At 41.7% G+C, this 22,709-nt stretch overlaps 5 protein-coding genes across 9 annotated transcripts; 2 read left to right on the top strand and 3 right to left on the bottom strand.

Moving 5' to 3' along the window:
• Positions 1–183: 183 nt before the first annotated feature.
• Positions 184–2,928, top strand: LOC308116555 (zinc-binding protein A33-like). The gene is made up of 6 exons (XM_080474806.1): positions 184–653; positions 1,321–1,416; positions 1,563–1,793; positions 1,980–1,997; positions 2,090–2,204; positions 2,286–2,928. Exons 1-6 carry the CDS (start codon positions 261–263, stop codon positions 2,834–2,836), a joined length of 1,404 nt encoding a protein of 467 aa, XP_080330932.1. The 5' UTR covers positions 184–260; the 3' UTR covers positions 2,837–2,928.
• Positions 2,913–10,121, bottom strand: ighmbp2 (immunoglobulin mu DNA binding protein 2). 2 transcript variants are annotated; one of them, XM_080475502.1, is made up of 16 exons: positions 9,871–10,121; positions 8,929–9,020; positions 8,612–8,781; positions 8,335–8,530; positions 7,896–7,993; positions 7,564–7,727; positions 7,238–7,438; positions 7,005–7,140; positions 6,740–6,914; positions 5,843–6,025; positions 5,641–5,759; positions 5,466–5,560; positions 4,857–4,980; positions 3,900–4,745; positions 3,629–3,828; positions 2,913–3,496 (listed from the first exon to the last, which is right to left on the bottom strand). In XM_080475502.1, exons 2-16 carry the CDS (start codon positions 9,003–9,005, stop codon positions 3,299–3,301), a joined length of 2,982 nt encoding a protein of 993 aa, XP_080331628.1. In that variant the 5' UTR covers positions 9,006–9,020; positions 9,871–10,121; the 3' UTR covers positions 2,913–3,298. The 2 variants fall into 2 exon arrangements, with proteins under 2 accessions (XP_080331628.1, XP_080331629.1); XM_080475503.1 differs by having other exon boundaries at positions 9,961–10,031.
• On the top strand, positions 10,040–14,621 carry chid1 (chitinase domain containing 1). Of its 2 annotated transcripts, XM_080475505.1 has the most exons (13): positions 10,057–10,277; positions 10,354–10,473; positions 10,597–10,740; positions 11,613–11,745; positions 11,863–11,907; positions 12,242–12,348; positions 12,432–12,493; positions 12,584–12,673; positions 12,771–12,872; positions 13,000–13,149; positions 13,826–13,906; positions 13,994–14,033; positions 14,121–14,621. In XM_080475505.1, the coding sequence occupies exons 2-13, from the start codon at positions 10,369–10,371 to the stop codon at positions 14,217–14,219; spliced, it is 1,158 nt and encodes a 385-aa protein (XP_080331631.1). In that variant the 5' UTR covers positions 10,057–10,277; positions 10,354–10,368; the 3' UTR covers positions 14,220–14,621. The 2 variants fall into 2 exon arrangements, with proteins under 2 accessions (XP_080331630.1, XP_080331631.1); XM_080475504.1 differs by having other exon boundaries at positions 10,040–10,473.
• Positions 14,503–16,798, bottom strand: gatd1 (glutamine amidotransferase class 1 domain containing 1; the record flags this gene model as incomplete). 2 transcript variants are annotated; one of them, XM_080475506.1, is made up of 8 exons in its annotated part: positions 16,659–16,798; positions 16,458–16,534; positions 15,907–16,012; positions 15,712–15,819; positions 15,550–15,641; positions 15,111–15,204; positions 14,953–15,032; positions 14,503–14,631 (listed from the first exon to the last, which is right to left on the bottom strand). In XM_080475506.1, exons 1-8 carry the CDS (start codon positions 16,705–16,707, stop codon positions 14,503–14,505), a joined length of 735 nt encoding a protein of 244 aa, XP_080331632.1. In that variant the 5' UTR covers positions 16,708–16,798. The 2 variants fall into 2 exon arrangements, with proteins under 2 accessions (XP_080331632.1, XP_080331633.1); XM_080475507.1 differs by lacking the exon at positions 14,503–14,631 and having other exon boundaries at positions 14,792–15,032.
• A 74-nt stretch (positions 16,799–16,872) lies between these two features.
• cd151 (CD151 molecule) lies at positions 16,873–22,603 on the bottom strand. 2 transcript variants are annotated; one of them, XM_080474427.1, is made up of 9 exons: positions 22,437–22,594; positions 21,364–21,452; positions 20,814–21,005; positions 19,538–19,612; positions 18,932–18,952; positions 18,499–18,603; positions 18,146–18,301; positions 17,970–18,056; positions 16,875–17,827 (listed from the first exon to the last, which is right to left on the bottom strand). In XM_080474427.1, exons 2-9 carry the CDS (start codon positions 21,448–21,450, stop codon positions 17,768–17,770), a joined length of 783 nt encoding a protein of 260 aa, XP_080330553.1. In that variant the 5' UTR covers positions 21,451–21,452; positions 22,437–22,594; the 3' UTR covers positions 16,875–17,767. The 2 variants fall into 2 exon arrangements, with proteins under 2 accessions (XP_080330554.1, XP_080330553.1); XM_080474428.1 differs by lacking the exon at positions 18,932–18,952 and having other exon boundaries at positions 16,873–17,827; positions 22,437–22,603.
• Positions 22,604–22,709: the final 106 nt, after the last annotated feature.

Consider the following 22,709-nt stretch of genomic DNA (forward strand, 5'->3'; position numbering starts at 1 on the left):
CTTAACGCTGACAGCCGAGTCTGGAGTGTAATGTCTGTAGATATGAGTGTAAAAGCAACATTTCAATCATATTCTCTCTCTTTGTTTTTTTTCAGAGGCAACTGTAAACACCTGCTGGATGTTTGCCCATACCTGCATATTCTAACCAGTCGTACCAGTCGATCAGCATTTACTGGAAATCCGGACAAACTTTCGGAGATGTTCCAACCTTCAGCCACGATTTGGAAAGTGGTTCCACTTTGCAGGAAACCTTCAACTAAATGGCAACGAAGAGCTTGTTCTCTGAAGAGGATCTGCTTTGTCCCCAGTGCAGAGGGATTTTCTCTTTTCCTTTGCAATTGAAGTGTGGACATAATTTTTGCAGAGCTTGTTTAAAGGACTTCTGGGACTGGAAAGGAAGTAAAATTTGCCCTGTGTGCAGTACCGTGTCGTCTTATATCAAGCCTCCTATCAATCTGACCCTGAATCTGGCAGCAAACAATTATCGAGCACAGATGAGTAGAAACATTGGAGAAATCTGTTCTGCTCACAACGAGAAGCTGAAGATTTTTTGCCTCAACGATGAGCAACTCATCTGCCTTATCTGCCAGTTATCAAAACAGCACAAAGTTCACGAGTGCAGCCCGCTGGAGGAAGCTGCCCAACAGAAAAAGGTACAGTAAAGAAGCATATCTGTTAATTATGGATTATTGGAAATGAGAAAATGTCTGTCTTCAGTCACAAGGTGACATCTTCAAAGTAAAAATAGAAAACTATTTCCTTTTCACTGTGGGGTAGGCTTCCCCCGGGGCATCAGCAGGAGAACTGTCTGGGTCAAGCGAAACCTTTTTCGAGCATGATTTGTTTTATTTTCTAAGGGTATTTGTGGGGCAATACCCATTATGAAATCAGAAGTGAATTTGAAGTAAGTGTAATAGAACTGAATTAAAATGACAAAATACCCTTTACTGCAGAACCATTGATTGTACAACAGCTCGGAGCGTTGTAGTCGATGTATGAAGAGTTTCCAGATATTTAAAATGAAACGCACCGAATCAGCACTAAAAGAGTTTTGCCTTTTAATGCTGCTGGATCCCAACATCAATAAATATAAATGTCATAAAGATACGAATAACTATAAAGGCCAGACTTCAATCACAAACTACTAATTGAGGTGTTAGGATAGTTGGGAGGGCCCGATGTGGGTGTGGGGAGGCTCATTCGCCCACAGTTTGAAAACTCCCCATTTAAGTAGTACACTGAATTACCTGGCTATTAAATATCATTCAGCTGACTGATCATCTGATTCCTTAAGCTTCAACTTTTCTGTGAACATTTCAGGCAGAGATTTCGAGTCGACTGGACACCCTGAAGAAAAAACTTAAGGTGCTGTACAAGACAAAGGCAAACTGGGAGGAAACACAAACCTACATCCAGGTACAACTTTTAAGTTTTTCTCTCAACCCAGGTATACCATTTGTAAGTGAATACCTTCTTGGCTCGTCAGCCAGGTATCAACCCAGGTGTGTCATATAAACTTTGATCAATTTTGCTTCCGGCTAAAAATAACCTCAACACTGCAGACCCAAGCGACCGAGACTGAGGCAGTAATCAAAGAGGAATTCGAAACGCTCCACCAGTTCCTCAGGCAGGAGGAACTCATGAGACTGAGTGAGCTGAAACGAGAGGCGGAAACCAAGACTGAAGTGATGAGTCGAAAGCTGGAAACCATCACAGAGCAGATCAGAGACCTCTCCACCTCCATCAGTGAGGTTGAGAAAAGCCTCAAAGCACCGGATCTTCTGTTTTTATCGGTATGTCAACGCCACAGCCACAGATTACTTGTGTTTTCCCACAATTTCAAAACTCCTTTCCTAGCATGTGCCGTCATAGAAATATCATAGCTATTCATTTCAGTCTGTACTTAGTTTGAAATCCCAATAATGATCAAGATCTGTAAAACAAATAAAGCCCTTTTTACTTTCTTTCTTTAACATCAGGAATACAAGCAGACAAAGGCAAGGTAAGTGCAGCCCATAAGTTTACCCCTCAGCCAAAATGAAAGACCAGTGTTTCCATCATTCAGTATAAATATTTCAACTCCTTTCAGGGTCAAATGCAAAATCCAACAGAGTGTGTTCGAGATATCCTGATAAATACTGCACAGCACCTGGGATCACTGGAGTTCGAAATATGGAAAAATATGGGCAGATTGGCCAAACATGGTGAGTGAGGCAACACATGGTTACAAGTTACGGGTCTGCAGTGACGTATAACATATCCTCCAACTATTGATGTTTTGCCAGTTCCCATCACTCTGGATCCGAATACAGCCCAGTACAACTTGTCCATCTCTCCAGACTTGAGCAGCGTGCAGTGGGGCAATAAGAAAGTCCTGCCGGACAACCCCGAGCGCTGCACCAGTCAGATGTGTGTGCTGGGAGCCGCTGGGTTCACATTTGGAAAGCACAGCTGGACCACAGAGGTGGGTCACACCAAAAACTGGACCATCGGTGTGGTCCTGGAGTCCATCAAAAGAAAGGAGGCCGTCTTCCTCAAGCCTGCTGAGGGCATGTGGGTAATTAGCCTTTGCAATGGGGACTCGCTGTTTGCCGAGGCCTACCCTCGCATCAAGCTGTCCATGAAGTACAAGCCTGAGAAGATCACTGTAGAACTGGACTACAACAAAGGAAAGGTGGTTTTCATCAATGCCGCCAATTCTTCAACCATCCATACATTCAAGGGGAAATTCACAGAGAGGATTTTCCCCTACTTCTCCCTGGGATTGCCCGAAGACAGCCAGAACCAGACCACACTGACAATCTGCCCAGTGAAAATCAAGGTGGATGTAGAATAAACTCAGACAGGGGAAGTTGAATTAACCAGTGGTGGTGGTGTTTCCTGCAATTTTTAGAGACCAGGAAAAAACATGTTGAGTTTAAAGAGTACGTTTACTACATCAAGAAATAGCTCTAGTGAACAAGAGTAATATACGACAGCTGCTCGGAAAGCAAACTTTGAAAAATCACATCTGAATTTACTCGGATGTTGCTTCTATGAAAAAAAAAAAAAAGGCTTCCTATGTTTGTGTGTCTGCTCTAGGTATTGAAATACACAAAAATAAGGAGCAAGTTTTATTAACCTTTCAAACAGCTTTGTTGAACTCTGTCGCGTGGCGTTCAAGCTGATAACAGCTTACAATGGGTGAAAAGCAGGTTCACGACACCATTCCGAGAAATTCAGAGAATCACCGATTAAAGAAAACTGTAAATGAACATTTCAACTGATTGTACTTAAATACAGAGCAGATTTGGAAGCATTAAGTGTCCTGTTCTTTGTTTTTGGGTTTTCTCTGTGAGGCCATGTCTTTGAGTTTAGAGTCCAGTTTTCTTTGTAGATAAGCTTTCTTATTAGGGTCCATGGATTTGTCCTTCTTCCCACTTCCAGCATAGAGAACGCCCTCTTTGCTTATCCTCATCCGGGCGTGAGATTTAGCCTCATCTCCACAACCGTGAACCTGTGAAGCATTCACAACATGGCAATGAGATTTTAGGAGAAAACACAGACTTTAAGCACAATTATCAATCTTTTCCATACATGCTCATACACGACAGCAAATATAGAATACTTTTAAATCTTGCCGTCTTACCTCTGGTATGTGATGGCTGAGACAATACTGCCTGTTGCAGAACATGCACAGCTGGCCAAGTGTCAGCACAGATGCTTTACACTTGACGAAACTACAAACACCATCAGCCTTGATGACGGCGTTGATCAGCGAGTCAAAGTCTCCGTCTGGAGCGGCGGCGGCGGCGATGTCACAGGCACCTGCCTTCATTCGGTTCTTCCCTGGAAGGAATGACATGCAGGTTTATACTCAGACATCGAAAGCTTTTTCCAGATCTTTTTTTCAAACACACCTTTAGCCTTCTTTGTCGTCTGGCTCTGAACTGGAGGAACATTGTTCACTGCTTTTTTTTGTTTCGCGTTTTCTTCTCTTCTCTGCTGCTCTCGCTTCATCCTCTCCAAATGTAAACTTTTCAGATCTAGTGGAAGTTGACACACTGGATCATCTTGAGGAATCTGGACCGTCTCTTTTTCCTGAGCTTGTTCTTGTTCTTGTTCTTCTTCTCCTCCTCCTCCTCCTCCTCCTCCACCTCCTCGTGTCTGATCTTCAGCAGGTGTTGATGGCTGGGCCCTGGAGACAGTGATCGACCTGGTGCTTCCCTCGCCTGTGCTCTCATGAACGAGACCCAGCTCCTCAGCAATCTGATGCACCAGCAGGCGGTCATGAGAGTTAAACGACGGTGGAAACTGTAGATCATGCCGATTCAAGTCTTTAATAAACTTAACCAGCTGCTCTCTGATCTCAGTGTGTCTGCTCTTGTCGTGCTCCGGTTTTGATGTGCAGGACTTTGTCTGCTTCGCTGACGCAGCATCACCTTCCTGACTGCTGCTGCCACTCTTCTTCTGTCCATGCTTCACTTTCCCAGCAGGGTGATCTCGAGCCTTCTGCTTGGAGGTGGAGGTCGTGGCAGGTGTGCCCTTTGCGTCTTTGTGGTCGCGGGTGTAGTTCTGTGGCACGATATCTTGAATGTACTCGAACGCGGTTCTGACCTCTCCGAACTCAGTCATGTGACTGATCAGCGATTTGAGGAAAGGATGATTCTGAACTGTCTGGGTGTCGCACACCACGGCGATGTGACGTCTGGCACGAGTGACGGCGACGTTTATCCTCCTGTCCTCTGCCAGAAATCCAACTTCCCCTAGAACAAAGAAAACATTGCACATATTTGTAGTAAGAAAAACTGAAATTCATCTGGCAGCCGACCTTCATGGTGCAGCAGAATCAACAGGACTCAGCAGTGAGAGTTCACCTCTTCTATTGGACCGAACCAACGACAACACAACAGCTTCTTTTTCTCTGCCCTGGAATCCATCCACCGACTTTATCTCCAGCTCCGGGTGCCTTGAAGAAAGTTTCTGACGTAGAAGGTCGACCTGAAACGAAATTACAAATGCGACATAATAATTATTATTTTGGAGATGGCACTGTACTTTTTATTATTATTTTTAACTGAAGTAGTATGTATGAAGAATACGAATTATGAAAATGAGATCAGGTATGTATTAACACTTTTTTTAATATATGGGAATTTTATAGACTTCCATATTTTCTGCCATAACAGATTGTAAATTTTCCTGAAGTCAAGAGAGAACCTGTGTTTGCCATCAAGCTGTTGCTGCTTTACATGTCCAGGATATCAGGCTGTAGAATCTGTGATTCACTTTTTAATAACAAAGTTTTAGTTTAGCATTATTTGTGCTTTATTTCCTGCCATATATAATACTTGTCTGATTTTTATTATATTTGCTTCTAACCTTAAATTGCCCCTAGGTGTGAATATGAGCGCGAGTCGTCGTCTTTCTGTGTGTTTGAACTGTCATTTATCTGCCACTGTTAGCGGCTCACATCAGTGACTCACTTGCAAATTGTACGGCGCGATAACGGCGATGTCTTTCGCTTTGAGTCCAGCGTCAGTCAAAGCCTTTATGTGCAGTTCAACAATATCAACCTCCCCTGAGGAGACAGTGAACATACCGTCAGATCTCCGACTACACAAACTGTCCAATCATTCAGTTTCCTACAAGACATTTAACCTTGGTTTCCCTTTGACTGCTCGTCTGTGACCTCCATTTCACTCAGACCGCACCCGGCTGTGTCGATTAGAAGAAGTGGCACGCTGGTTTCTTCAACGCAGGCAACACCGGCGAGATCTCTGTGTGGATCAACTCATGTGAAGATTTACTCTTAATTTAAAAACAAGTTTGACATGTTTTGCTTCATGTGGCGCACACTGACTTTAACAGGTGTCCCTCCACAGAGCTGTGAGCGGTTAGTCTTCCCTGGTACATCTCTTTGGAGGCCCACTCCATGATGGCGCTGTTCATGCGGTATTGAACCGTCAGCATACGAACCACCGAGTCTCCGTACATCTGGATGAGTCGTTCCATGAGACTCAGGGACAAGCCTTTGGACGCAGCCCTACAAGGAGGCACAGGGGATTTATGACATGAAGACGTTTCAGAAGACCTTTAATATGTGTTTATCTACAATTTACAAGAGCACCGCCAAAATTTTAATATAATTTTATGTCAACCATTTCTATGATAATAACACACAAACTATAAAGTTTTAAAACTTATTTATTTTTATCGTCATGATCAAAGGAAAACATCAGATTTTATTAGGTAATCTTATGTTTCCAGATACTGTATTTCCAGCTATCATGATTTAAAAACTAAATCTATAAAGAGTAAAATCTAGAATTTTTCAGTTTATGTGAATTTAAAAATATTCAGACTTTTTTATACTGTTCAGATTAATTCAATTTTCTCACTGTATTTTTTTTTTAGATGCATCTCTATACTCCCTTTATCCAATTTATGAATTATCTTGAAAAAATTAATGTTGCAGAATAAATCAAGATACTTTTGTTGATGAATGATGTGAGAAATTAAAGTCTAATCTCTTGACAGTCAGTACAAACACAATGAATAAAACTGTTTGCTGTTTTTATAAAGAACTTCAATTGGAAAAAGTTATTCTTTAACTTGGTGTGGGGCATTTTAAACATAAAGGTGGCAATATAACAAAATGCTGGGCTGAGGTAGTGTGTAAATACTTATAATAAATCAAATCAAAAAGGCTGAATGTTGTTTGGACTTGAGGACAACAGAGAAGCCCTGGTATGTTTACTTTTGAGATTTGATGGTGGGTGGTAGCTGCTTGTAGTCTCCAGCCAGAATGCACTTGCGTGCCCTGAGCAGAGCGATCCAGCAGCTGCTCTCCAGGGCCTGGGCACACTCGTCTATCACCACCCAATCAAAATGCTCCGCCGGCAGGAACTTCAGGGGACCGTCAGCACAAGCACCTGCAGACACAGACAAGCGCTCTCTGATTGCTTTTCATCATCAGCTGCTGCAGTAGAATGGGATTTTGTTCACTCGAGGACATTGCTGACCTGTGTTTGTTGATAACACCACATCTGCACTTTTCAGGATCTGGCTCATGGCGGTTGCTTCTCTGGTTCTCAGCTCTTTTCGTAGCTCCCCAACTTCTCGTTTAAGGTTACCACGCTCTCCTTTAGCATGTCCCTTCTTCATTGCCATCGTGGAGAAAAATGTAAGATGTCACAAATGACCTTGAAAAGGCTTATACTGCTAAATTATAGAGGGCAGGGATACATATTCTTACAAAAGCTTTGTCAATGTCTTTACGGATGTCAGCGATGATGCCCGCATTGTCGCTCTGAGCAAGGATGGCATCCAGTGAATGTTTCTGTATGGACTCCAGCAGCCTTGCAGGGTGACCGAGCCTCAGAACCTTCGCCTTGCACCGAGCTAACCTCTCCACTAAATTATCCACAGCCACGTTTGAAGGGGCGCAGCACAGGACCTGCACAGTCACAACAACTCACTTATCAACATGACTTAAAGCTGCATTCACTATTTCACCAATTCAACTCACTGGACATATTTCTAGTGACAAAGTAGAGACAAAATAAATTAAACTGCGTGGACCTTTTGGCCTTGTTTGACAGCTTGCAGAATGATCTCCACCACAGTGGTGGTTTTCCCTGTCCCCGGGGGTCCATGAATCACAGCCAATTCTCGCTGTGACAGAGTGAAGGATACAGCTTCTTTCTGGGAATCATCCAAGTTCAAATTAAAGAATTCAACTTTATCTGATGAAACAAAGCAGAAACATGCAGAGAATTAATGATGAATGGAGAAAATTAGACTACTTGTAAAGTCCCTGTGAGACTTGAAAAGAACTGAAAACCTTTTGAAAAGAATTACTCATTAAGAAAAGAAGCCTTTGGCAGCAACACACGTTATGAAGCTTTACTTACTTGGCTGAGATTGACAGGAAGGTTTTGAGTCTCCAAACAGAACATTTATCAGATTGGCAGCAGGTCCGTTGTTGTATCCATTTAATTTGTTCAAGGCCCTACAAGCACATAATACATTATGTAAAATTGATCACCTGGGGTTTTATTATCTACTAAAACTTATGCAATTATCTGTCCCAATTCAGCAGCTGTGCACTTTGAGTGTTCAATTTTTAAAGATGACGGTGTCAGTGGGGAAGCAGCAAGCTTGTCTTGACACAGCAAATCCTTAAAATGCAGCCTAAAATATGTCCTAAGTTTCCCAGAAAACATGGGAATCAAGAGGGGAACCATCAAACGCAATTTGCATGATTCTTGAAATATTTGGAATAAATCCTTAGTGTCACCCAACATTGTCATGAATTAACAAGAGGTTTGAGATTATACAGATTGTACTCACTGTTTCATCCGCTTGTAGGTGACATCATTTGCCAACTTTAAGAGGTTGTAATGGGCGTCAGTATCAAAACCAAGCCCATCCTTCAACTCGTCAAAGGCCACACTCACAGACGCTTGGCTGACCCTGGTCACGATCCCCGTACTGACCTGTGAGGCTGCTGTACATCCTGCAGTGTCATACAAGCCAGCTATGTCACCTGGAACAGACACACACCTGGCAGTCAGCAAAACATGAACCAAAACTCTTTAAACACACAAAGTTGCTCATTTCATTTCACCTGGTCCAAAGCTGTTGCTCGGCAGCGAAGTGAAGCCAAGATGCTTTCTTGGTTCTAGGACGAGAACAGTGCGACCATACAGGCCAGTGGACTGACTTCCTATCTGCAGCTTCAGCAGGCATACTCCTTTATTTTGAAGATCTTTTGGAGACACGTTCTCCTGCCATATCCTGAAACCACAAAAGTGACACTGTTACAGTCAGTAAAACTTTATTTTGATAACAACTCCTCCTAATTAATGTGTTTTCTTTTGAGGTTAATGAAGCTTTTGTTTGCCTTATGCTGAATTCTCATTCTGACTGAACACATTTACATACCTGTTCTCCTCTATTTCAGCCTCTCGCTCCTCCTGCAGAAGCTCAAGCGTCGTAGACACAAATCTTTCCAATGCCATTGCTCTCTATGAAGACTAAACATGTAGAATACAGTTAGAAAAACTGCCCAGTCAGCACTATATATTATCATCTGCAGAAAATAAAGAGGCAAACCAACAAAGTTGAGTACTGTTACATTTTGGTGAGAAGTTAATTCACACATTAAAGAATATAATCTTATAGTAGGGCAATGCAAACCAATTGAAATGTCTATTTAATTTCAGTTTTATTCATTTTAGGCTTAAAAAAAACAAACAACAATTGCTAAGAGTTACAATAATATTATAGTCAATCATAAGAATTACGTCTTCTCTTAAGAATTTGTTAAATAGTATGTGCAAGGCTGCTCTGTTGATATCAACCCTCCCACCCTTCAGGTCAATTGGACTCCATTTCAAAAGTTAACACATGATAACTTTGATGCACCTCTGATCAAAACCATAGTTACAATAATTTGGGATCGATATGTTGGAAACACAGTCAAATAAATCCATTCAGACTTCTTCATCAGTTTGAGTTTCGCGAGTTTGTGGCCACGCAATTAATTCGTTTGAAGTCACACAGATGAAGAGTTTTCTTTTTTTTAACCTGCTGACAAAGCAAAAATACTGCATGAATATCATGTAACATCACATGTGATCATGGATTTTATATGTAATCACGTGTCCTTTTTTAAAAAGAAACTGGCGCCGGTGGAATGTGTGATTTAGTCTATTTCACCGTGTATTTCCTCTCGTATGTAATGTATAAAATCTACAGTTAAATAGGAGTATGCCGCAGCTCTGTGGTGGTTTATGTTTGGCTAAGCTAAATGCTAACACGTTAGCTCCCACCTGCACACACTGTTTATGTCACTTAAAGGTAAAAAGCGAAAAAGACACTCACCTATGAGCGTGAGGTGTATGAGCACATATCGACAAAGGTCAGAAAACCATGTTTGGAGGTTAGTTATAGGTCCCAGTAGTGGTTTCTTACAGTTTGTAGGACTATCTTGTCTTCTTCGTCTGTCCGGGCTGTTATAAACCAACCTCAGCGCAGCGCCACCTGTCGGCTCGGAAAACCTTTGCTGGCAGAGCCGGAAGTGAGCTGCAGAAACACGTTGATCTGAGTTGCCTGTCAAACAAACAACAGCCTCCTGGCTCTCAAAGCGATCTCGTTTTATCATAACTTCAGCTTTTTTCTATTGACTGTGGCGGGATGAAGGAAACCGCATTAGGTCGTCTCTCGAAGGGCATTCAGCCGGCAGGAGGATATGTCGGTTTTTAATCTGCCACATCTCAGTCAGGAAGGAAGTGAGGACGCGCTGCAAACCTGGAGACCTGAGCTCCCCGAGCTCGCCCACATCTCATTCACCGCTGCACATTTCAGACTTTATTCCTAGAAATGAGAACGACGCTGGTTCTGCTTCATGCCATCTCCTGCTTCTGTCTGGTCACTGCCACTCTCTCTAAAACTGATGCCAAGAAGTCGCATAAAGCTGAGGCTGAGGTGAGTAACTTGCTGTCAGGCTGTGCTGGTCTGCCTGTGATTGACCTGAATTCAGTCTCCAGTCATCTTGTGGTGGAGATGGTTTACTTGTCACTTTCCTCTATTTGTCATCTCGCTGTTCAGGCATCGCCAGCTGATATGTCTGTGCTGGACAGAGGCCTCGTGGTGTCAGACCTGCAGTGGAAAGACATCGTGAAGGAGGAGAAGAGATACTGCACTCACATCAAGAAAACATTTCAAGGACCAGTCCTTGGATATGTCACACCTGTAAGTCTGAGAGCCAGTCATGAGCAAGATCTTTAATATCAGATGATGAAAAAGAGCTGTGATGATCCTTTTTGCTAGCAAAATAAAAGCAGGCTCTCTGAGTGGGTGTTTATACAATAGAAATGGTGACAGACTCCAAAGTAAACAAAGTTAAAAAAGATTGCTGTTGATGGACCAGACTGCAATATAAACAGTACATCAAAATGTTTCTAAAATAAACCCACATTAAGCAGAAATTAAAAACAAATGAGTGCAGCCATAAAACAGAACTGTAACTCCGCAGCTCAGACAGACCTCTGCAGTGCAAACGGAAGTCCAAGAAATGTATTTACAGGCACATATCAGGCTTCTTTACTCAGCTGTGAGGAATAACGACTCTGAGCGAGTTCACATTCAATATAGTTTTACAGAGACGGTTGCAGCAGAAGAAGCCAGAAGCACAATGATCCATCATGACAAGTAGACTAGTTCTCCCAAACTTTCCGTTTTATTGACTGCTAATGCACGTCTGTTAATGGATAAGACTGAGGGACCTTGATCCAGCATGAATAAATCTGTTTTCTTTCACTTAGTTGATGGCACTTTCACTATAAAGCTGTGATCGCAGTTGACACTGAGGTTTACAATTTGATTTTCGTGGTGTTACATTGAGACATGAGCAGCAAACGAGGCTTTTTTGACTCCGTCACTATTACTGGGATCGCCAGGCTGGACAAACAAAATTGGAAAGCCTGTCATTTTGTGTTACTGCATGTTGCATATCAAAAGGAAAAAGAGTTCAAGTCTCTAAATGAAGTAAGAACCTGATGTTTCTTTACATGTGTTTAAACAACTTCTGAATGGATTGAATGTCCCACTCTACGATTCTGCAGTGGAATTCCCACGGCTACGACATTGCCAAGACGTTTGGCTCTAAACTAACATCAGTGTCTCCAGTCTGGCTGCAGCTCCGCCGGCGGGGCCCTGAAACCTTTGACGTTACAGGACTCCATGATCATGACCCAGGTACACACTCCCCATCCATGCCAGCCAAAGGAAGTCATTGGTTTTCATTTCTCTCTTGTGGTTTAATTTACCTGCTGACTGTGCATGAGGAGAAAAGCCTGTTTTCTGTCCATCCAGGTTGGGTGAAAGGTGTACGCAAGTCCAACAAAAAAGTCAGGATTGGTAAGTAAATGTCGTCTTCACTACAGTTCAGATGTGTTTTTGTCCATACAGATACACTCCATAGTGTTGGTGCAGAGCTTTATCCTGGTCTCTGCTGTACGCTGCATCGGCACTGTTTGAAATGTGTTTTGCACTTTAATGTGTGTGAGCTTCTTATGGAGTTGTTCTGGAGCTATTCCGTTATGTACAAAATACAATATTTCCCATTCTTTCATCACTTGCATCTGCCCACAAGGAATTTTCCCCCTGGGAACAATGAAGTTTACTTTGTTGTTGATGTGGGTCGGAGGAAATCTTTTCAGCTACTCTATATCGTCACTTTTTCTACCACCAGTGCCTCGAATCTTGTTTGATGGCTGGTCCTACCAGGACTACATGAGCGTGCTGGCAAGCGAAGATGAAATCGAGGAGCTGGGAAGCGAGCTGGTGGACGTTGCAAAGGTTAATCAGCAATGTTTTTTTTTTTTTTTCTGATGTGTTTCTCTTGGTCTTTGTGAGTCTTAACAGCTGATGTGACTTTGCAGACCGAAGGTTTCGACGGCTTCACGTTTGAGCTGTGGAGCCAACTTGGAGGCAACAAAAGAAAGTGAGTAAATGGAGTTTTTGCCATTTAAAATCCATGTAATTGCATGTTTAGATTTTACGGATTGACACGCTGTTTTTTTGTCTGGCTTAGGGAGCTGGTGCATTTGATGAAACACGTATGTGAGACTTTGAAAGCCAAAAGATTGGACTGCATTCTTGTTATTCCTCCTGCTGTGACAAGGTGAATTAAATTGTTTTATAATGAGCAACTCTAACTGCTAAAAGATTATAAGTCTGTGATTGGCCTTACAGTTATTTTCTCTCTTCACGTGTCTCAGTACCGGGCAGCCGGGTATGTTTGGCAGGGAGGAGTTTGAGCAGTTGGCGCCTGTCGTCGACGGATTCAGCCTCATGACATACGACTACTCCAGTGGTGCCAGGTGAGTGCGCACACATATATCTGAGGTAGAAATGCTGACCGACGGCTCCAGAGAAAATTCACAGCATTAATGCAGACAGTCCTCTGAGTGATGTTGGTTTTTTTTTTTTTTTTGTCTCCCCCAATAGTCCCGGCCCGAGCTCACCACTGTCCTGGGTGAAAGACTGTGTTCTCCAGCTGGCACCCAACAGTCAGTGGAGGCAAAAGCTCCTGCTGGGACTTAATTTGTATGGCCTTGATTTCGCAAGCCAGGGGACTGAACCAATCTTAGGAGGAAGGTAAGATAGCAGCAAGTGATGTAGTCCATTTTAATATCTTTTTTTTCTATTCCATTAAAGTCCTCTTCGAGCAAACCGATTCCCTCCAACACCGCTGTGGGACTGACAAACAGTTAAAACAAGATATCAATCAGCACTCCTATTTAGTTTTTTTTTCTCATTCACTTTTCTCTCTGGCTTATGTCCAGATGCCTGGGGATATCTGTCACCCCTGTGTGTTACATTTGAGGCTTTTGTGAAAATGTTAAGACCTTAAGCAGTACATGTAGAGCACCGTGTCAAGTATTTTGGGACAAACATTGTTTTGTACATCATGCGCTTCTTTATCTCCCGCATCACCTGTAATGCAACTTCACTTCCACCAAGTCACTATATTGAGATGCAAGAACATTTATGCTCACAGTTTCTAGTCCTCAGCACAACTATAATCTTCTCCCAATCAACCATGCACACTGAGTTGCAGTAGAATTATAGATTAACTTTTTTTTTTTTTAACTCCATACTCGCTAATTCTTTTTCTGTAGCCTCCAGATCAAGTTGAAACTCATATTTTATGAGACGTTGCAAAGTTTTTTTTTATTGAAGATGGAAGAAAAATAATAATAATAATAATAAAAATCGGCATATTGTAATTTCAAACTCTTTGCAGTCTTTAACATGTTGAACTGTCTTGCAGATACATTGAGATTCTGCGAGAGAACAGACCAAAACTTCTGTGGGACGAATATTCTGCTGAGCATTACTTCAGTTACAAAAGGTACTGATTCAGTAGCACATTTAATCTACACAGTTCTGTCCGTGCTCTCGCGATCATCTCTTAATCTGTTCTTTCTCCCATTGTCAGAAACAATGCAAAGCACACGGTGTACTACCCATCCCTAAAGGTAAAACTCTTCATTTTCAAAAGTTGCTTTAACGATTCGAATTCACAGAAAAGTGAGCAAATTACTAATATTTCATTCATTTTACAGTCGATGCAACTGAGAATCGCCTTAGCTGCTGAACTGGGAACAGGAATTTCCCTTTGGGAACTGGGACAAGGGTTGGATTATTTTTATGATCTTCTATGAAATCTGGATTTCAATGTCATGGATTTTTTTTTTTTCTTTTCACGGGACTTGTGCTCTCAAATTGAAGGTACTTTGAGCAGGTTTTTTTTCTCTCTGACCGCAAATGAACTTAGAAGTGAGGTCTGACGGGTTTAATTAATACTCAACTTGTTCCAACGTCACAGACGTGTTGAGAAATCATCTGTTCATGTGTGAAAGTCAAGTTTGTTGATTGAACCGTAAACAACACAAACTTCATTGTTATTTATCTTTTATTGACAATGTTGGAGAAGACTTGTACATTTCAGTCAGAGGGCCGAACACGTCTTCCTTCAGGAACAGAGGGTGCATGATCTTCACTGTGTACAAAGTTTAAATAAACGTCTTTCATTGAAGCCGTCCACGTTGATGTGCCACATCTGCAGCATGTCTTCTGTCCAAATCCAAAGATAATCTCTGCTCTTTGATCCGGTTGGAGAACATCCAGTCATCACAAAACACATCTGCTCCTGACTCACCACGTTTTAGGCCATTTTAAAATATCAGATCAAAATATTAGATTACACGGCTTCATTAGTTTTACATACTAACATCATGGTAATGTGGATGTGTTTACTGGTTTCACAAACATCTTCCAATATTTGTTCAAGATAAGTTATTTTTACATAAATGTGGGGAAACGAAATGAGTGGTCACCCTGTTTTATTTAAAAAAAAGTTTATTTGGCATTACAAAGGAGGATAAGATTATTTACAGCAAGTGATGTGGACTGCATATTCTGTCCAGTTATCAGGTGTCTGTCTATGACGACATGTAGGGTGTCTTCTTGACTGGCTGGAAGAGACAAATATGGGAGGATTTATGTTTAGTGCTAGAAATAAGAAAATATAAGTTAATTGCAGGTAAGCTTACCAGTGTATGATCCCCCACTGTCTTTCACAAAGTCTTCAACGATTAAGGGCAGGTTGGCAAAGTCAGGCCTCCGCACCAGTTCAAACACTGAAGGCTTTATAGAGAAAAACCAAAAAGTGCAGCACACGGTTTGTCTCTCATGCTGCAGTAATAGTTTGAGTGCAAGACTTGATAATTTGACATTAGAAAATAAACGATGGACTGCACGGCCACTTGTGCTATTTAGATTTGAAATATCCAGTAAGTATATTTGCACTAATATACACTTCCAATAAAGTCGACTCTAAAAACACAACAAACAAATTTAAAAGGTAAAAATGATGCTGGAAGAAGACATCTATCTCAACGTGCTGCGGCAATCCTCCCAAGGCTCATGAGACCCTGCAGAGGCCCGACTCCCTTTGTAATGCACCGTTATGTGTGTTAAAGGAAGACTGACCCCAGTTAAGCTGTAGCCGCTGAAAATCCACTGCTGTCCCTCGGTGGCACCGCACAGGGCCGACACTCCCTGTCCCACTGCACACACCGGCTCTGCAGAGGAAAAACATGGCTTTCATCCACGCTGGCACAAAACCTGTGTTGAAATGAGCCCTGAACTCACTCTGCTGAGAGACGAAGTGTGTGAGGATGCGGTGCAGCGAGCCGCTGTGTGCCAGGTCGTTCAGAGCTCCGGGGCAGTCGGGGATGAGCAGCGCCTGATATCGGGCACCTTCAGGGTGTCAAAGTGACATAAAAGTGAGCAGAGTCCAGCCGACAGCGGCAGACACGGGAATGACCATGAAGCCAGTACTCTCACCGTCTATGGATTCAAGTTTGGCCGGTGCCGCGTAGGGTTTCACGTTGAAGTCCTGCACCCACCTGGCTGTACTTTCATCCACCCCAACGAACTCGATTGGTTTCCCCTGCAAAACCAACACATCTCTTATTAAAACATCCACACTATTTATTAATTTTTTAACATTTTGTTTGTAGTTTAACAGAAATGTCTTTCTTTTTTTTATCCAAAAATGAAGCACTTATTTAAAAAACAGGTGAACTTGCACATTTTGAGAACATGCAAACTTCACGCATTACAACTTTATCCACATGGTTTTAACCCCTTAATAGATGAGTGACTATATGGTGTAACCAGGGGAGGAAACATCTTCATTTGAACATCTGGTTTCAAGAAGGGACAGAAGAAAATAAATTTTTATAATATTCAATAACGATGTTGAAGGAACATTTTATATACAAATGATCACTAAACCTGGTATTTTAGGTGATTTCGGGGGGATTCAAACGGACACATTGACAAACTACCATCACTTGAAGAAAGAAGTGAGGGGGCAGAAGAGTGTGTCTCACCCCCGGTGTGGCAGTCTGCAGGTTGAAGGAGGAGCTGCACAGACTGAAGGACTGATGGAAAGACTTGGCTGACACTCCTGATGCAACAGGACCACGTCCATGCGAAGAGTGGAGACATAACAGGCTCAGGCTGCAGCACAACACGCAGCTAAACACAAACACACAATTGTAATAAACATGAAGAAACGCCGGGCTCCTCACCTTGAGCAGAAGCACTCGCCACAATCAAACACGTTGGTTTCGCAGACATTTCATTCACTCCTTATTCAAAGTTATAGGAAAAATAATAATTCGAGAGGAAAACGGAAGCACAGGAAGCAGAAGTGAAGTCAGCTGACAACATCCGCTCAGGGAGTGTCAAAATAAAAGTGAAAACGCAACATCCGGTCATGGAATTTCAAGACAAAAGAAATTTATGGACAGCTTGATAAGCAACTTTTATTTATATTCCAGCACACAAATGCGCAAATTGATTTCCATGATTAAATGGTCTTTTTTATTAGCTGTGTGAAGCATAACAAATAAAACAGGTGATTATGTTGATGTTTCTGACTTCATATAAAGATATATAGACATCATCCACACTTCACCCTGTGGTTCTATAATAACATTCATTTAAGAAAAAACACATTTTTGATTAAAAATACTATATTACATTATTGAAAAAATTGCATTTATAGACTTTTATGAATAAATGATAAATGGGAAGACTATCTTTAAATGGTATTTACTGTACTCACTTTTACTTTAATATTAAAATAACAACCTCATAAATATCAGATAATGTGTGATGAAAATACATGGAATATTAGTAGCAAGTGACCTTTAATATTGGTTTAAAATTGAATGCAGCATTACAAAAGAAGTGTTAGGAGTATATTGTATAGTACATTTTTTCATAAACTCAGGAAAGTTTTGTATTATAAAATATTTTGTGTGGAAACATTTTTTATATTTGAAAGACAGTGAATCAAACTTCTGAAGTGTGTGTTTGTGTGTGTTTGATAATTGTCTGTTTCTTTGATAAAGAACATTAAGTGTTTTCCATCTTTATAGTCACACTAGGAAAACACAAAGCAAAGAGTGGAATTTTGGAAAAAGCAATAAAATCACTGCCCAGCAGCATCACACTATCTCCAGTGTGTAAAGTTTGAAAAAAAGAAAAACATTTTTTTTGTTTTTGTCATTTGAAGCAATAACTTCGCTCCATCATCAGGCTGAGAAAAAGAAAATTGGACAGTAAAATATCGCATGGAACATGATACAGTTCGTTATGTGCCACAATTTGTGGTATTCAAGAAAGTCCCAAATCAGTTTGGATCCTCTTGCAAATTCTGATATAGGCAGCAAGTGAACATCATCCCCACAAGCTGAAAGAAGAAAAAAAAACACAAGGAACTTGTTAATTCCACATTGCACACAGACACTGCCATTGTTCACATTTCAGTTTCTGGCTTTTTCCACAGCACAGAAATACATCAGCTGAGTTTTGGGCAGTAGGGAAGGCTTTACCTGTAGGAATGCAATCCCAATACCGACTGCACCGAGAATATACAACTGGCTCAGGATAAATTCTTCTAATTTCATGATGCACCCGCCCTGCAATCAGGAACATGAGAGACAGATTACGGTCACTTTGTTTTTTTGTATCATGCAGCCATGCTGGAGCAGTGGAGAGCCGTTCCTACTTCCACTTTGTAGATGTTGGAGGGATGATCCCTGCGGCCGCACAGGTCACTGGGAGTTTTACAGCAGCTATCAGGAACAAACCTCTGGTTGTCTGCACTCTCGATCCAAACACTGTCGCTCCAGTCTGAGGAGTTGTGACTCCCACAACACTTAAACTGAGAAGGAAAGGAATGGGAAAACATAGACATCATGATTCACATTGTGTTTTAACTTTAATTTAGTTGAAGGTGGTTGCCTTCTCCGATTTAACACATCAAAGAAACCCTTGAAACTCTGATAATGGGAACCGGATTAATAGTACTTTTTTTTCCATTCAAGCCACTTCCCGCAAAAATATTTCACAGTTCAACACCTCCTGCTGCAGTCTGTCCACGGCCTGTGTGACGCTCTCTTCTCCTTGCTGCTTGTATTTCTGTTGCATGGTCACCTTTAGGTTCTGCCTGAGCTCCTCATCCAGCTGTGAGACAGGAGAAGCACTTTAGCACAGGAAAAAATATCTGTCACAAATCCCCTCCCATCAATAAAAATAGCCCCTGGTCAGGTTTCTTTCCCCCCTTGTAACATTCCAGTCTACCTGAGCAATGCCCACACATAACTGACAATATATGAGCACAGATTCTCTGACCTCGCTCCCCGATTCACACGGACATTCTTCAAATGAGTTTGCCAACAAAAATAGCTTTTGTTGTTGACTGACAAAGTGCAAAGAGTGAACCAACACAGGAAATATCACCCTGTTGGAGTAACAGACTGATATGAAGTAGAAAAGTGTGGCAGCAGATTACCTGGTAGCAGAAAGGAAAACACTGGAGCCAAGAAAGGAGGGGAGAAAGAGAAGTTTAAGTATGACGGAAAAAGGAGGACAAATGAAGAACATGCAGAGAAAGGCATGCAGAGCTGATTTCACAACTGAGTGCAGCAAGTGAGACAAATATGGGTAATTGATTTTAAATGGAAATTATGGAACATTGGATTTGAAATCAAATAAAGAATACAATACATGAAACAGGCCAAAAAAAAATTCTGTCAGTCTTGCACTGAGCTGCACTGACTGAATGGTGTCAAACTCATAACCTGGGGTGGGAGGATATTACAAAACCTACACAATTTCAACATGGTGAGTATGGAAAATAAGTGAAATCTCGACTTAATTCTTAATCTTTCGGCTGTGGTTTCAGTGTTGCATTATGCCCACTACTCTCACGAAAACAGTGCCATCCTACGTGTAAAATTAAAGTTTATGTTTTCTTTTTCATTTCTACACGTAAATGTTCTCCCGTTGGTCGGGATGGACTTTCTTGCAGGCTGGATTTACTGTACTGCATCTATATGAACCTATCTGTTCATATAGATAAGTTAAAAAGACAGAGCCAGATGGTTAAGTGTCTCACCTCTTGGTAGGTAACATAGGCCAGGACACCAGCAATGAGTTCCAGCAGGAAGATACAGAGCAGCAACACTAAATACTGTTGAGGAGAGACAAGAAATATGTGAAAGAATATCTATTTCAGATTCATTTTTGTCTGCATGTCTGAGCAAATCTGCAGAAAAATACATCAATGAATACAGGTTAAGCATGACATCGGCACTTAATGAATATTCGGGACAGGAGGTTGGTCATTGCAATGTGCTGAGGGTAATATGGAAATAGAGGAAATATGACCGACCCTGTGTAGGTTTTCCTCTTCTACCTGTTCATCTTTCTCTTTCTCTCTCACTCACTCGCTCTCTCTTCAGTCCACGCAGCCATTTATGATGCCCCGCATACCTCTGGCATGAGCAGTACTCTAAATCTAAACTCTAAAAAGACACACACTACGTGACGTTGTCTGTTATATGATGGCCATGCCTGACATAATGAGCTGCACACTTAAGGCAGGCAGACGAGACAGAAGGTCACCAGGGATTAAGTTTCAATACGCCAAACACTCTGGAGAGTGGGTATAAAAGGTAATTCAGAGGTGTTTGGGTTTATGATTTCACATAATGACATTTAACTGGTGCTTTGGAGCACAGTGGTGTAGTGCTTAACACTTCTGTCTCAGTGAGAATGTCCCTAGTTTGAGTCTATGTTTGGCTTGGGGACCTGTATGTGTGGAGTTTGCAATTTGTCCAGGTCGTCCGGGTTCCTCGCTCTGTCCAAAATCATGCATTTAAGGGGAGTTGGTGACTCTACATTGCTCAAAGATGTGAATGTTTCTCTGTGTTGCCCCTCTGAGATCAAGCCTTCAGCAACCCTCACTAGGATAGAGTGAAGCTGGATGGAGCTTTGGTGTGGTACAGTGCAACAGTGGTTAGCCCAGTTGTTGCACATCCAGAGGGTCCATCTTTAGTTTAAAAGCCAGCGTTTGGTAGTATGAAGTTTGAATATTTTCTCTGCCTTTATGAGTTTCTTTCTGCATACTGTTTATCCTCACCGTGAAGATAATGCGACAGACAAGCTGATTGGATACTATAAATTGTTCATGTCAGGTTTGACCTCTTGGCAACCTGTTCTGGATGTAATTTCCCTTTCATCTAATGTCTGCTAAATAACATCCAGCTCCTGCAGCTCTTGACTTATGCACTCAATGGCTAGATGGAGCTTTTGTGATTTAGATTATTGCAACACAACTGTAGGACCTGTTATCGGGAGTGTCGTTTTCTTTTTCAGACGAACCACCTTACCACAATCAAAAGACTCTTCATCTCTTTCAGGGTGGCACAGCATCCGATTATCCCGGTCACTATCACAATGAGTCCAGCTGCTATCAGGATGTAAGCAGAGGCCGAGTACAAGCTGGAGTTCAGCAAACTGATGTAGTCGCTCTTTTCCACCAGGGTCCACACTCCCACCGCCAGCACAGCCCCCCCTGCCAGCTGACAGAGCGTGACGTCACAACTCCATTCAAAACAGATGCTCTAATCCACAACACACCACATCCTTTATTTCAGCAGTAACTTCAAATGTCATAGTGGTACAAGCAAGATGTCTTACATGGTCACTAAAAGCACCAAGAGACATTCATTTAAAAGACAACTTAAGATGGAAATACCTGACCTCATCCAAATTTGAAGTTTAAAGGGAATGAGAGACAAATGACACTAAAATCTAATGAAGCAATATCAGCAGGATAATCTTTGTTGAACGACTGTCAATAGAGGGCAAAACAACAGATTTGATCATATTTCATATTTAAACTTCTGTGATAGTTCTTACTCCTCCCCGATAACTTACCCAGAAAATGACATTGAAGAGAAAAAGCAGATATTTAAGACAAATTATCCCACAGGTGTGTGTTTTTTCACCCCGAGTGTCTCCCATATCTGTGGAGGGAAAGGTAGTTGGTTATTCTGTTAACTAATGATGCACAAAGAATGAGTGAAATTACCAAGTGTAAATCTGTTGATTGTTTCTGGAGATTATCAGAGAGCACAGCTGAGTCTTCCCCCAGAGATGAAGCCCAAAATGCCCCAAGCACTGGTCATACGTCCCACCAACGTCCTCATACTTTACTTAAGATTATAATCTTACAGCTCTCTGGGAGAACACCTGTGTCAGTAAACTCAATCTTAACACATTAGCCAATTCAGACTGGTTAGTTCTGGGTTTCGTGTCCTCTTTCAGTCTGCTTTAGTTTCACCTTCAGTGTGAGGAAGCGTTGTTTTTTTCAGAGTGGCGTTCAAACAGCTGCAGCACATATGAGAATTTCCAGTACATATTTAAAATTTAGGATTTTATGTGTTTTATCTGACAGACACAGTGGTCAGAAAATGTAATAACATGAAGCAGGGCGAAGAAAAGGCCTGACGGATGAAATCAAATATGTTGTGGGGAAAACATACTTAACAGCTTGTGTCACATGTCATCCAGCAGACAGATATATATGTCCTCCATCTCAGTAACTTAAGCTCATCATCTCAGCCTGCTGCAATACACAGTTAAGCTTTTTACTTCTTACTTCACAATTTAGTCAATGTCTGTTTTTACTCCTAACCTAAACTGAACTCTCCTCTGCCTCTATTTTTAGAGTTGTGACCCTGAGCATCATGGGAGATGGCGACTTAAAAGTTTAGGCACCAGGGAGTATCACTATAGCCAAAGATACACACATTCTGAAAAGCCTAAAAGAGTCAATAGATATAAAATATCACACATAATACAACTGTAAACTCGTGCGGATACACTTTAAAGATCAACTCCATGTGAAAAAAGCCTATCAACAATATCCCATTACTCATATTCAGAGCTATTTTTAACTCATTGTGTCATGGAAAAACTGCTGTCCCAGAGACCCAAAATACTCCTACCTGATTGTAGCTGGTGGCGCCCCCGAGGATGCAGATTATTGGGGTAACGTCTTCCTGGTCAGATCCCACTTCCCCAGTGTCAATGTGCTACTGTCTTTGAAGGTGAACTGCAACACTGCAAGTTCTCAGTTGACAGTCAGACCTGAGCCTCCAACCCCAGCCAGAGTGTCAGTCCTCTTTTGGCACAGCAGTCAGCTCGCCCCCTCCATAAACCATGCAGAGTACTAGTCTGCCCCCAGCTGGTTTCTCAGGCTTATGAGCTCTATGTGAATG

This window comes from Lipophrys pholis (assembly GCF_963383615.2).
Source record: "Lipophrys pholis genome assembly, chromosome: 11".
Taxonomy (NCBI): domain Eukaryota; kingdom Metazoa; phylum Chordata; class Actinopteri; order Blenniiformes; family Blenniidae; genus Lipophrys; species Lipophrys pholis.